The sequence below is a fragment of the Fringilla coelebs genome (genome assembly GCF_963513975.1).
Source record: "Fringilla coelebs genome assembly, chromosome: Z".
In the NCBI taxonomy this organism is placed as follows: Eukaryota; Metazoa; Chordata; class Aves; order Passeriformes; family Fringillidae; genus Fringilla; species Fringilla coelebs.
This window is the reverse complement of record NC_140031.1, coordinates 70,238,640-70,254,171: the sequence shown is the minus strand read 5'-3', so window position 1 is coordinate 70,254,171 and position 15,532 is coordinate 70,238,640. Positions and strand designations below refer to the sequence as shown.

The 15,532-nt window shown below is 39.5% G+C and overlaps 1 protein-coding gene across 1 annotated transcript in view; it reads right to left on the bottom strand.

Moving 5' to 3' along the window:
• The window catches only part of CAMK4 (calcium/calmodulin dependent protein kinase IV), a gene marked incomplete at both ends in the record, with an annotated part of 137,015 nt that overhangs the window by 49,680 nt on the left and 71,803 nt on the right, over positions 1–15,532 (bottom strand). The window contains 2 exons of the mRNA XM_084224737.1: positions 8,575–8,657; positions 9,195–9,257. Coding sequence (XP_084080863.1) covers positions 8,575–8,657; positions 9,195–9,257 — 146 coding nt within the window. The remainder of the gene's footprint in view (positions 1–8,574; positions 8,658–9,194; positions 9,258–15,532) is intronic.

Here is a 15,532-nt window from a genome sequence, read left to right as displayed (position 1 = left end):
TCCAGCATTTCCGTTCCTTAGGAGCAATGGAAGTTTTCCTGCAGTATAAATTCTTCAGTTTTGCAGGTGGTGTACAGTGTAGCCTCAGCCCCATGGAATTGCAGCTCTTGCTAATCTTTTTATAGTATTTCCATGTTGCATGCCTTCATCACACTCTACAACTGCAGGTACATAAACTCCTACCAGAATTCACCTCATCCCTTCAGCCTCCAGTATGATATGGGAAGACCATGCAATGGATTTTACTCCTTTAGGGGCATTCTTCCTGCTACTGGGCTTTAATTCCCTGTAACTGTGTGAAGCCATGGAAAACAGTGGCCCATCCCAGTAAAGAGAGGGAGGTGGTGGCCACATCTGCTCTGGTAGGAAAAAAAAGGAAGAGTGCAGCCCAGCTAAGCTAAATACAGGGGGCCTGAAAATCAAGGACGAAAGAGTTGGGGAATCCCAATGCATCATTTTAGAATCAATTTTCAAAGGAGTATTAAAATTATATAGATATACAATTTTACACTTGGCTAGGACACATTTCTGGGGATTAATGACAAGTGCATCAGGCAGGTGAGAATAATCAGTCTCCTAAAGGAACAAGTGAACATTTCATCAGAGAAGGAAAGGACTAGGTTTGGGGTTTGATTTTTCAAAGAGTAACAAAACAGGGGGCGAGCTATTTCCAAGTGCAGCAAGAGAAACAGAGCTTGCACCGCTGCACTGGTAGAAAAATAAATCAGAACCACCCAGGAACCTGCTTTGAGCAAGGAGAGTACTCATCCAGTGCCAGAGGATGCCAGACTGGGCTGGTCACTGGCAGCACACGCCTCTTTGTGCAAGGCTGACAGCGCCTGAAATTCCCAGTCAGCATTTGCTGCTGCTGCTATAGAGACAGCTCTCAGCTAAGAGTGAGGAAGAGTGAACACCCTTCCCCCCTCGACAGAACCACTCCGGGCCTCTCACTGTGGCAATGTATGAAATTTCCAGCTGGGACCACTGTCCCTGAGAGCAAAGCCTCTTTCTCTTTTATTTTTCATCAGTATTGGAACTGCTGCTGGTACAATGAATATTCCGGCATTTTTCAACTCAACATATACTCATGACTCCTGCTGATCAAGAAAATTTGAAATCTTACCATTTTAAAAACTTACTTTTTCCTCCCCCATGCTCTACATGCACTAGTTCTCTTATTAGCTTTTCTTCTCTTTCCCTCCCAGGTGGGCCACCCCACCCATCCTAAAATGTCTTGCCTAAAATGTGAGCAGGTAAAGTCTGTTGCTTTCCTGTCTTAACTCACATTAGCAGATGTGCTTAGTTTTATGCTAATAATCTAAACAGTTACTCTAAAATTTGCAACATTTAGCAATTATAAAATGTTGCTGCTATAAACACTATTTCTCCACAACGTGGAGTTGGTAGCATTTGAGTATTAGCTGAATTTAGAAACATATCATGTGGCTTGAGAAAGTCCTGCTAAACTTGGCCATCTAAGACAGTAAAAATTATTAAACTTTATCAGTTCCCAACATTGTTTTGCTTTCTTTAAGCAGTCTGTATTTGCCTTGCACACCATCTTTTATAACTACTGTGGCATTAAAAAAGCCATCACTCTTTCTAGGGTAATTTTCATTCTGCCTCTAGCTGGCTTTTACCCAAAACCCTTGCACCACATTTTAGCTGTTAGATGCTACTTGATCTAGTGTCTCAGGCAAGACACTGCCAGAGATACATACAAGTTCTGTTCCAGTGCCAGTATGTCCTAACCATTTTAAAAATTGTTTGGTTCTATATAATAAATGTTAATTTATCTAAAAGGCTTTGGTTGTCATGGAGATTTTTTCTGCAACCACTCAATTCTTATGCAAATTCTTGCACTCAATTAAAATGAAATTAGAAGATTTCTACAAGATAAAGTGAGACTGAAAACTAGCAGAAACAGGAAAAGAAAATGACATCACTCTATTTAATAGCAAAATGGTTTTCACAAGGGACACTTTCTCAATGAATGATTCAAAGATCTATTAGTTCTTGTCTGTATTGTGGTGATTGCAATTCCTAGTTGCATTTTTTTTTAGTTGAAAAAAAGGTTTCCTGCATAAATATGTATGCATTTTCCACACTGCAAAATTGAGGAATAATAAGTATTTTTAAAAGTAGCTCTGATTCAGAATCCCCCTTATTCTACAACCATGCTCATATTCCAGAGCAGACTAGCTGTTACTGTCTCTAATGACTCAAACTGCCTGTCTGACATCTGAAAAAAGATAAGGGGAAATACTGACCTGGGTTTGGATCTGATTCCCTGTGAAACAAACAAGAAGTTTTTCTTCAATACTGTGTTTAGAGATGAAATTCAGCACTGCAGTCATTCAGGAAAACTGTTTTCCCTCCATTGTTATTAAGCAAGGCTCACTCTCTGATAAATGAGGCATGCAGGAGAATTCAGAGAAATATTACATATTTCTCATAGCTCATTCTAGGATTTGTTTCCCCCTCTTTAACTTTCTACTTCCAGCTCAGCATTACTATAGCACCCACAGAATTAGACAAGTTCACCTTTCAGGAGCATGATCTCAGAAGATGTTCTGAAAAACAACAGTCTTTTTTTGTAGAAGTTGTGAAGCCACAGTGCCCATGAACTGGCTGCAAGCTTCCCTCGACAGTTTCTGTGTCAGGGCTGTGCGAGGCAAACGGAGTTACTGAGGCATGCCACAACTCCCTGAAAGGGACTGCAGAAAAGGCTGGGCAGGGGAAAAGAGCAGCACTGAAGGCACCCATGCAGCTGCCTGACAACAACTGCTGAGGCTTTAACTGGGCTTCTCTGACCAGCTAAGGGCCCCATGACATGGGAAAGGTGTGGGCATGTGGAGGACTTTGAATAGACAGCAACTGAAACATAGAAAACATAATGGGGGGTTGCAGGGGCAAAGAAAAGAGTCTTTCACAATGCTCTGCTGCAAGAGAGCTCTCTATAATGTTTGCTTTAAAGAATAAAGTAACCACGTTCTCTCTGACTTCTGGGGACAAGGCAAACAAATACTGGCTGAATTTACTGGCTGAAGAAAGTTTTTCCTAACATTGATACCGAATACAATTATCAGTCTGGAGAGTCACTGGAATGGCTTGCACAGAAGGCTACAGAGGTATTTAAGAAACAAAAGCCAAAACCATGGATGTCTGAGGGTGGTAGAAAGATCCTACCCGAGTTCAGGTGACCGCCTGCCCACTCCACCCCTCCATGCCAAACCAGTGCAGCTGGAGCTGCCATGACATTTTAAACATGTTGTCCTGGCACATCACCTACTTCCCAGCAGGAGTGAATAACTGACCACCAAATGCTGGAGCTGGGCACAGCTTGCATAACTCAGATTGAGCTTATATTATATATATAAATAAATAAATAAATAAATAAAAAAAAAAATATATATATATATATATATATATATATATATATATATATATATAACTCAGATTGAGTTTATATTCCTTCATGTCACAATTCCCAGGAGCATTCACATTATCATGATTCAGCTCAGGATTGTTTCATGTTCACCTCCTCCAGGCCCTCTTTTGTGGCCTTGGCACCTCATTCTGCACGGGTCTGTGATGCCATCCTTACAACTGTGACTAAAGGTTAACATTGAGCTAAGTACATTACCTAAAACATATTTGCTTTTCAGGCTTTCATTTAAAAATCTCCTTAATCATCATCTAGGAAAAGCATTTCAGTGCTCTGAATATTTAGGAAAACCTTACTTCTTCCTAAAACATTTTGACTTCACTTTACACTCTTTTCATAATGTCCATAACAAAAAAGCAATTAAATCCAAAATGTACAAGGCACACACATCCCAAGTGACTTTATAATTTCAGGAGAGGTGTTGAATCAATGCACAGAAGACACACCATTACACTTGGGTCAGTCAGGGACTTTCTGTATATAAATATATATGTAAGGTACACTTATATAGTCTGTAGGTATATAGACTGCAATGGCTGTCAAAACCTCTCTGCATTTCAATCAAATAAGAAGTGAAAATTTGTTAATAATTAAGGAATTCAGCTAAGCTTCAATCAACTTTCTAATTAATTTAGCAGGTTATTTTAACTCACCTAGTTTGTCGGCCATACAGACTATGTATATCTTACAATACTGTATATTGTATATTACAATATTGTAATATTGTATATTACAATACTGAGGCTGTGGTAGAAAACTGAGAATACATCTGTTAGAGGAGCTATAATCTCAAGAACCTTCTGTATTAAAAATATCTAATAAACTAAAGAGCTTCACAGGCACTGATATGTATGTCTTGCAAAGGGCTTTCCCAGTTTCCAGAGTGACAGAAAATTAGGCACTGACCACCAAAAAAAAAGGTGTAAAGGCATTACTACAACTCTGTATGGGAACAAAATACCAAATTGCATTGGAAAGACTACAAATGAGCATTCGTGCATGTCTTTATTCTGAAATTACTCGGTTCTATCATTACTGAAGCTAAATTCAAGAGAAATTAATGAGCTACTAAGATATCAAAGAGCACTTTTATCAGAGTTCTGTGTCTTGACTCCAACTTCAGACAATAGGCATGGTTGGTGTAGTCAAGTCACAACCTCTTTCTATTTTTGCCAGTCCTGAGTGAGGGATCTGCAACATGGTCCCACGAAGCAGGGAGTCCCAAGGACCTCTCCAAACCCTGTTCAGAAGACAGACAGACTGCCATGACATAATGAGACCAGGGGACTGAAGCAAAGAGAAGGTGCTATTCTAACACTAGCTCATGAAAGACTCCCACTTCAGTGACTCCCACTTTAATTCCTTGAATATTTTTGACACCCCTTAGCAATTTTAATTTCCAAAAGCCCAAATAAAAGGGTGCTCCTAAAGCCTGGGAAAGCTTTGCTATACTTTGTCCATAAGAGGCAATCATTCCCACACTTAAAAAGGTGAGTTATTTAGAACAAAAATATTTAAGTAATATTAATTAAATATTAACAATTAATATTTTTGTTAATGTATACTATATAAAAGAAGATAATATGAGTTTGAACCTAGAGTTCACAGGAAATTACATGAAACTTGAAAAGGAAGTGAGTCAAGAGACTGTCAGCTGCAAGTGCTATTTTTAGACATTGTTTGGTGCACTTAATAATAACATGAAAGAAGAAACAGAAAAGCCTGTGGTCAATATGCCAAAGTAAAAACAAGAATGTATGGATTGACATTTTTTTCTGAAGTGGAAAAAACAAAAACTATTCTTAGCAATCTGCAGGTACTCTGACTAAAAAGAAATTAAAGTAGAGTTGATTTTTTTTTTTTTTTGCTGACATTGATATTTGAAAAAGAGATACATTGGTGATTCAGTTGGAAGACAATAGATTTGAATAAAACTTGAATGCAAAAAAAACCCAACTTGAACAAAAGGTAGCCCATAAAAGACAAGATACCAAATTGTGCTTTTGGGCTTACCATTGCTGGACCACTCAGAGCCTCATCAGAAGGTTGTCCCTTGGGGCTCTGTTAAAACACTGCCAGTTTAAATGCACTTCAGCCATGCCTGCCTGCTTTAGACATGCAGGAATGAAAGAGGAGGGCCAAGAAAATGTGAGAAGTATGTCCCAGAACTAGGCTGGAGATGCAGCACCTGTAAAGAACTTTAATACCAGTTAATTTCCCCTGTCCTGATAAATTCTTCCACTGGCCTGCCGCTCCCTTTGTCATTCTTTGCCACAAGATCTTTGTCACTCCTCACTTGCTGGGTTGGCAAAAATCATCATGTACATTGGCAATAAATATTCTAATTTACACAAACATCTCCAGTTTTGAGTTTGTATTTGGAGTGGTATGTAGGGTATGACCCACAATGTGATTTATGAAGTCTGAGAAACGGTTTTCTTTTTAAAAATACAGAAAATCAATCTGATTTGAACTGTATTAACTCAGTCATTTGAATTTATCTCTCTTTAGGTAACACAACTGAAAAATTGTCATAATGGCAGTTCATTTTAGCAATAACGTGGATTATTTGACAGTAATGTTAAATACGGTGAAGGAAAGGAATAATTTCATGATCCAGAACTTTTAGTTAGAATGGCATGAAACCAGAAGCACATCAACAATGCTAATAGGATTCTAATTGGATCTTGGGTGTTTATAAAATCATCCTCATGATAAGAGGGATGTTTACATGGGAGAACTTGTCTGCAGCTCAAATACTATTCAGAAGGAGAATGGACATCTGGGATGGGAAAAAACCAGAGCAACAAAACAGTTAATACAAAAAGTAGCAGCATATTACAAGATTTAGCAGTAACATCAATGAAGATGTTTGCAGCCAGGAGAGCAGCACTGCTTGTGAAACAGGCCCAGCTGTGTCATTTGCTGGTAGCTGATTAGAAGAGGGAGAAGAGTAACTCCTCCAGAGCAGAAGAGTTGTTTTGCTGTCTGTGTATGGGCAGTGGTTTACAAATAAGGCACATCCAGTATTCCACACCCCAGAGGTGGTGGTCCTGCTTGTCCCCACAGGGTGTCTCCTCGAGGACAACCACGGGGTGCATCTCAAACCTGGTCACAGCTGTCCCTCCACACCCCACACAGCTCCTCTGCTCAGGAGGAGATATTCCAGGTCTTTACCTTTGTCCTGCAATGGGAATCATACAAGCACAGAGAAAGGTGGGCACGAGGTCTCTCTGTCAGTCAGGACATTTCCTACATGCATGATAAAAAGATGTAAGGACTGAAAAGATTATACATGAGAGGGGAACCTGCCCTAAGGCAGAAAGCTAAATTTATCCTCCCTAAAACTCAGCGTTGTACAGAACAATGCAAGTGTTAATCCTTAAGCCCAGTTTAGAAAGGGGAAACAGCTAGTGTTTAATTGGAGTCACTAGTGCAAAACATCTCGGCTGCATATTTCTGCTGAATTATTTTTAGTTTAAGGTTGAAGAGTGAAGTAATACTCCTAGCTTAAGGGCTGAAAATAATGAAATATGGTTTCTTGTTTCAGTGCTTGTTGGGTCTTTTTTGACAAAGAGGTCTGTATTGACAAAGTTTCCAGTTCTGTGGTATTTGGGGCAAAGGAGGATGCAGAGTTCAATTTCCACAGTATTGGTGCTCATCTATAGCATCACAAGGGGGCTCTGCAATTCTATTGAGTGACTTTGCTTCTAGTCAGAATGCCAGACAACTGGTCCTCGCTGTCCAAAGTGTTGGATCAAGCATCCAATCCTTTTGAAAACATCAATCTGACAGTTCAAAAGCCAGTCACTACTGAGTATAGCTTACAGAATGTTGAAACTGTCAGTATATTAAATCCTGGTTTAATCAAATAATGCAGTTCCCCATCCTGGATCCCATGAAATCTTTTCCCTTCAGTTTTTCTACCACACAGGTTGTTGCTGCTCAGGAACCAACTGCTTCAGTGGATTTTTTGTGTTTTGCCTTTGCAGGATTTCATGAAAGACTCCTGTAGAGTATTCAGCCCTCCTGAGAATGACCTAATCTGAAACCCATGTGGATATATAAAGGGCTACATGAAAGGTAAGGCACTTAGACTGGGGTCGTCTCCAGCTCAGGACTGGGGTCTCACTGGCACTTTAACTTGCAGCATGTCTCTCCTCATTCCTTTGCCTCAGTATTGAGAGAGTAATCACCCTTTTTCTGTCGAATTTAGGATGTCACAGGAGCAGTCACTTTTGTTGTTGTTGTTGTTCAGAAACCGTTCTTGTCAAGGTTGAAGGTACAACCATGGCACAGAAAAACAAGTATGCTTTTGTTTTTTCAAGTAGAAGATACTTTCAGGCTGAATATTGGGTGTGTATTTTTGTGATATTCCTCTATGATACTAAACTTTAATTACAGAACAAGGAATATCAAATAACCTGTCTTTACATGAGCTTGAAATCACTAACACCAGTCAGTTAATTCATTTACTCAAGCCAGTATAAAATGTTTTCCTTATCATCTCTTGCTCTAAAAAACCCAAATCTATGCCAATAAAATATCATCCCAACACTATTACAGAATCATCTCACTTTATGCATATGTACTCCAAAATCATGTGCAGCCTCATGAGGAAAACCTTCAGAACTCAACAGCTGTCTTGAAGAACCTTTGTAGCAAAACCAGATGTTTGATAAACACAGTAAATATCAAAGAGAATTCCTTTCCTGTTAGTCTGCTTACAAAATTTTTATTTGGCATAACACTATCCTCCTGGCAGGCTGATTGCCACCCAATCTGTTTTATGATGACCCATCAAGGAGATTTTGCCAGTTTTTCCCATCTTTTGTCTGCTCTAACACACTTGGTGCTGTTTGCCTGCTGAGCACCTTTCTTCAGTATTTACTGGCTAATTCCTCCATTTTCAACTCATTTTTCTCCCCCAAAAGTCTCATGGTAATTAGATTCCCAAAGGCACTTTTAGGATATTTGCTGCAGATATTTATTCATGTGAATTAATCATATGCCAGTAAAATAATTCCAGTAATTACTAACACAGGGTTTACATACAGAGAAGAAATTTTAACTGTAACATCCTTGGAGAAGGAAGGTAGTAGAAGAGGTATGTACAGGTAACTTACCTGTCAAATAGTTCTCCACCAGTGACAAGTTCCAGAACAAGACTGATTTCTGTAGGGGTCTCAAATATCTCCTTCAGTTTTATCTGGTAAAAGAATACAGAAAGTATTTCTTTTGCTTATTTGTCTTCTTGCAGAGCACTTCTGAAGGTCAATGGTAGAACACAGAACACAGCTGGGAGAGTTACCTTGCTCTCTTCCATTTGTTTTTTGCTAGCTTTTTTCTTTTTTTTTTTTACTCTTTTGGTTATTCTCATACCTCAGTAATCTCTGCAAAATGCAGTAGTTTAAGAGGTCATCTGCCAATCTCTCAGAGAAACCAAAAAGTAAGACCTTTCGGTCTTTAAGTCTCCCAGGACTGAAAACACCAACTTCTACTTTCATTTGCAGAACTTCTTTCACAGTTTCTCACTCAGCTCTGTAAGAACATCATTGTTTTATCTTAAAATGGAAATATAACTCAAAAGATGTTCATAAGAAAGCTGCTAGCATGCCCACTAAGAAAGCCCAGAGCTTTAATTCAGGCCTGTACAGGTGAACCACAACAGTCTTCTCTCACAAACAGAAGGAGTATTAAAAAACAAGGAAGCAAATGTGGAGTGAAGCAACTTGGCTAAACTTACAATGTTGGGATGCGAAAGGCGAAGGAGAACTCCAATTTCGGTGCGGACAATTTTCTTGTCCACCTGGTTAAAAGCGGGGAGGGAAAAAGGGAAAAAATTATTTCCATGTTCAGCATAGAAACTTCTGGATGAATCACAGGATGCTATGTATGGTAGCACTTCCAGATCTCCCAGAAGAGTAAGGTAATGTGAGACACACCAGTCAAGCATACTGGAAAGAGAAATATTCCATTAACACAAGATGCATACTATAACAGAAAAATGTCCACACCCAGCAAAACTATTACAAATATACATGTGAGTGACACAAGAAGTAAATATAGGAAAGATATCTGAAAAAGTTGAGAAAATTCCTGTTTTTACTCCAGTTTTGACCTTGTCTATTGCTACTTATGTTTGTCGAGTTTATGCTAGCTTTCTTTTGACACACTGTCCAGCAGCTGTGCTGGAAATGGTTTCTGCATGAAGGATGTGCTCTTCAAAGCAGTGCAAATTACTGCTTAGAGAAAAAAAGTGGTGCAAAGGCTAAATACCTCCATCCACAGAGTATAAGGTTTAACCTCAATTTGCTTCAACTATCTCTGACAGAATGATCAGAATTAATTCAAATTATTGGTCAAACCTCTGAGAAGATTACCCCTTCCCTTTTCAAACTGTAGTCTTCAACAATCACAACTTCTCTTCTTGGGGGTCATCAGTCATTCCTCACAAGGAGCGTGGAGCTAGGGAGCATTTTGTTCAGGAAAGAAAACTGCAACTCTCCTTATCATCTGCAACTCTTCCTTATCATCTAGATAAGGAAGAATTAGAACTAGAATGCTTAAGCAAGCAAGAATGGAAAATGTTTGTAAGCAAATTCTGAATGCTTTTATGTTTCTAAGGCAATTAATACCCTTATGAGGCAACTACCTGCTTGGCAAATATTTTCCCAAACCCTAGAGGAGTCCTACATCTATGACTTGGGGTGTTCTGAAATGAATAAGAGTCAGCAAGTCACTGTGGTTCAAAGCTGATGGCATACATGACATCAAGCAGAACATTCTGAGAGGGACTTGCTCTGCTTCTTTTTTGATGGAGGCTTTTTATCAAAGTCAAGTTTTGGTTTTGGCTTTTTACATCAGATGGGAAATGAATGGCAGTCATAATATATAAACCCTTAAAGGGGACATAAAATTACCTTCAAATTCTTAGTGAAGAAGACACATGGGGGTTTTTTATCACCTGAAAGGAGAGAGCTACTTCTCAGTAATTTATTTTTTTCTAGCATCAACAAAATCCAAGCGTCCATTACATTCAGAACTACTGGATAAGCAGAATTTGATTCTCCCCTTGTGTCAATCAGGGACAATTTCAGCTTAGTAATGCCACAGTGGTGTAAATGAGTAGAGAGCTAGAGTCCTCAGGGCTTTCTTAAAACTTAATGACATTCAATCTCTTCTAGTGCCTCTGCCAGGAAGCAAAATGAAGCAAGAAAAACCAACTTTGGACAAATTCAGTGCATGTAAAAAGGAAAAGAAATCAAACATTGAAGAGGAATGAAATATTCCATTACGTGAACATCTAATTGAAGGTAAATAATATGGCCAATAACAAAATCTTCTAGGATAAACACTTATAAATGTTTTTGCTTTCTACTCCAAACTCAGTTAACTAATTTATTTTCCTGCTACATAAACGCTGAGCAGCAGGTTTGAAGATCTGCTCCCCTAAACTTTTCCTAAAAGGCTGCTAGCACCAGCCTGTGGTCTTGCTCATTTTTGACATCTCTTTGGCATCACTTTGGGTCCCTTCAGGGAGTGCAAACATGCAGCAAAGGCCTCCAAAGGTCACTGCTGGGCAGCAAAGGGCTTTTGATGATCCACACACTAACACACATGTGACTGTCCCCACACGCTTTGCACCTCAGAAAAATTAATGTACAATTGTGCACGGACAGTGACATTCCCAGCACAGCAGTTTAGGCGGAAAAATTTACCTTATCCCAAAGCACTGCTATAGGCTGAACAAGCCACAGTTTGTTTCCTGCAGTTTTGAAAATGTTTGGGCACCAAGCATACCTGGGAGCAAGCATGGAAAAGGCTGCCCAAAATCTAAAGAGGACTTCTTTTGGCACTGAACAGTTACAAGTGGGAAAGTACAGAGGCCTCCTCTCACCTTGCCTCCCACCCAATTAAGTCAAAACATGGACTAAGACTCAGTTTTAGGTGTTTGGTTTCACAGACATTTAGTCTCAAACCATAGGTGAGTTCCTCTGTGATCAAGCTTGTGACTTGACACACAACAGTAGATGTTCACACTTTCTCAGATGATGGTATGAGGAAAAGGTACCTCAAAATTCAAGAATATGAGATTCAATGGCAAATATGCTGCAGAGAAACACCCAGGAGTGTTACATATTTATATGTAATGGCTATTGGGATAGATTTCACTACTAGATTTTACTAGAAATGGGCACGTATAGGTGAGATTAAATGTGTTTCAGAGTAAAAACAGGGACATATTTAGTTGTGACATTTCATTACAGACAGGCTATTTTATCACTTTTATCTTCTTACCTTCTCCTACGCTAAGTACAAATAGAGTTATGTCAACACTTACCTTGTTCAGCTCCTACCAAAAAAAAGGTACCTACTTATATCAGGCCTAAACCTGGCTTATTTTTAGTTTGGGCAGGAATATCAGCAATTCAACTACTTATATTGAATTTTCCTATCATCATCCTATCAAATAATTTCCTGACAGAAATTATTTGCTAGGATGAGAGTCAGGCATCTCACTCTAGAGTGTATGTTGCTATAGTAACAGTTTTTAAAACTCAGATAATTTAATCAAAATATGCCATTACCACAAATGTTTGGGCAAATTAAGTATGTTGGGCTAGATCAAATACAGTGGTCTGATCTGTGTGTATGTAATAACTGATCAAAATGAGGTTGCAAAATTCTTCATTTTGTCTCCCCCTCTCTGGATGCAATTTAAATAGGCAGTTCAGAACTTGAAAACTATCTGAGCTTTCCTTGAATTAGCATTACTCACAGGAGCATCAGTGGGATATGTGTCAGTGTATTACAGTCAAGAATAATGGGATCAGCAGAACTGGTCTGTTTGTGAAGTGGAAAAACAATCAAATGTTAACTTTCAGAGGTTTCACAGTTCCACTAGTTGAGCAATTTTCCTTCTATCCTTTATTCTTTGCTTTTAATCTATGCTAAATGGACTAGAGCACACTTTTGGTCAAACATTTCATCAGTGTAATTTGATTTCTACTTAAATGATTACTTTGTGTGAAAAACATTACCTCTGTAATGCCATCTCGTGTAAATGCCTGGTCAGGTGATTTTAACACTAGTGCAATTTTACTGAGCTTTATTTTCTGCATTTGCAAACTTTAAATTGCAAGTAATCAAAGGGCATTTGCTGTGATAGGCCTGCAGAGCAACAGCCTGCTGTGGAACACCCATGTCAATTAGAGAAGTCATTTGACAGGTCAGCCCAAAGCAGTTATTTATCATCCCCTCATTGCTGACCCTGAGCTTGAAGATTTCCCTGCCAAAGGCCAAAAAACCCACACCAAACAAAGTTGTTAGATGGCCTGTGATTGTTAAAACCCACAGCACCTTTGTGCTTCCTCAGCTTTCCTGTGGAGGCACATCATGGAATGCTGAAAGGCAGCAAATCTGCAAGAATTGCCTGTAGGTGCTGCACAGCCCCTGCCTGGAGCTGTGGCTCCCAGTGCTCCTCAGTGAACTCCAGAAAGCAAACCAGGAGCTCTGACTGTAGCACAGATAAGCACCTGCATGCTGGCTTTGATCTAAGTAGATAAAGTACCTGCAGCAGCCAAGGTCTAAAAGCCTGAACTTGGGAGCAAGAGGCAATCTAGGAATGCTGCTCCCTTAATTTATAACAAAGCATTTACATTAAAAGGGTGATCGTTCCTGGATTATTCCTAGTACTTGTCCCTCCAGTTATTTCACTACAGTAGAATCAGGTATTTATGTCTTTTATAGAAATACATGTGTCTGCAATTACCCAGTCTTTGAAATTTCATACTGATCATACAGAAAAGGAGCATTAGATTTAAATTCAGGACACTTCTTATTTTTGAATTTCAGATTATTTTGACAAGAGACAGGAATGGAAAATTCCTACATGAAAGCTGAGAATCTTCCATGATCCCATGCCCCAAGATGATGAGATGGGAGTAATGCTAAAAACCACTGAGATGTAAAAGTGTTGTTTCTGTGTGAATTAAATGAAACAAGATAAAATGAACCACCAGTTTACACAGATTAATCCACCTGCAACTTTGCAATATATGCAATAATCCAGCTGCAACTTTGCACCCTAAATGCAGGTGGCCAATGGATGTTCTCTGTACCCTCAAACTCAGTAGAGAGCCAGGGGAAGAGCACATTTCTCATCCTGCAAGCTCAGTCTCTGCTGTTCTCCTTCCCCTGGGCACTCTGGAGGCAAAAGGGGCACATTTGCCCAGGTGTGACCCCCATGCAGTGAAAACACTGTGCCCAGGTGATGGCTGTGAAGGGATCAGTGCACAACATCTCTTGAGGAGCTTCACAGCACTGCCCACCTCAGGGAGTCTGTTCACACCAGCTCTGCACAGCTCCTTAATTAATATCCCACTTCTTGCCTCACATGAACACCTCTAATATACGAGCAATTAATTCTTTATTGAACCAGCAGGTCAGGCTCTGACTATGAGCTTCTCTGCACTTACAGGGGGGACCACAGTGCAAAGCATTATTAGCCTGACACTACACTACTAAAAAAGTTTTATTTGCTCATACAGTAACTGCTCTGAAGCCTAAACCTTTCCATATTTTATGGCATCAATTCCTAATTACCATTTATAATTTTGCCATTATTTTGCCTTCTCACAGTTAAGCTGAAATATTAAAACCTGTACAGACATAGACTACACACAAGCAGAGCTGTCATTCCCTGATAGTCTAAAAGGTCTGCTCCCAATTCTCACAACACAGGAGGGATGGGTTACCCAGGCTATCTTGAGAGGTTTGAAGAAAAAAAGAACTAGGCTTGAATTTAAATAAATCTTCACAAGAAGAAGGTTCAAAGAAAATATTTTCTATGCAGTTTAAGGCCCTGCTTTTCAATTTCAGAATGTCCTGAATAACAGGAATTCCAGCTTCTGCCCAGTTTATACATAGAGTACCTTCTCACAAAATTTTTCAGTCAAGACTTCAAGGATAAAACACTTTAAAGAAGACTTCTGAATGTGTTTTTACATCTTTATAAAAATGGATTGCATTGAAATCATCTGATCTCATCTATGTATCAAGACAAGATACAGATGTCAGTGTTCAGCATTAGTGATAAAGAATCATGGAGGTTACAAAAAGGGGTATGACAGAAAGATTCCAGGATAAATCAAAATAGGGACTTACATGAGACTCAGCCCACTTCTCTGAATTACTCTGATGTAATTCAGTAATCAGCATGGCAGTGGACCATATGTAAAAGCAGAATTTTAAAAAGCTGACCCTTCCCAATGAAAGGCTACATCATTGTTCCAACTAGGACATTTATTTAACAGCTGCTTTAGATGATTTGTTCATTGAATGACCTTCTTTTGAATGAAAATAACAGTTTCTCAAGTAAAGAATTCCTCCTATGTTTTAGTAGCTGCTCTTGGTGGGACACTGACCTTCCCAGCAAGGTCTGCAGCTCTCTCTTGTGCAGCAACAACCTTTGAACTCCTAACAGACTAATATTATCTTAAAAACAAAAACAGTTTGAAATAATGTTTTTGTATTTTAAGCTGGCCAGATTATTCTGGCTCTGTCTGCACTCAAGCTTAACATGGGCTCCCTACAGAGCACAATAGAAAACTCCATAAAGCACAACAGCAACTGCAGAGCCCTGTAGTATTTTTGCTAAGCTCAGCCTAGAGTTTTCACTGTGCAGGTGTGCTGGTTTGGCTGGGATAGAGTTTATTTTCTTCACAGTGGCTAGCATAGGGTTGGGCTTCAATTGGTGCTAGAAATAGTGTGGATAATCCAGGGATGCTTTTATTATTGCTGAGCAGGGCTTGCACTGAGCCAGGGCCTTTTCTGCTTCTCATTCCAGCACACCAGGGACAAGGGTGGGGGTACAAGGAATTGGGAGGAGACAGAGCCAGGACAGGTGACTCCAGAAAACCAAAGGGATGCTCTAGACCCTGTAGCACCATGCTCAGGATATAAAGCTGGGGGACAAGAAGGAAAGGGGTGGGGGGATAATTCAGAGTCTTCCCAAGTCACTGTCCTAGGTGATAGAGACTTGTTTTCCTGGAGATTCCTTACCAAGCAACACAGTGAATG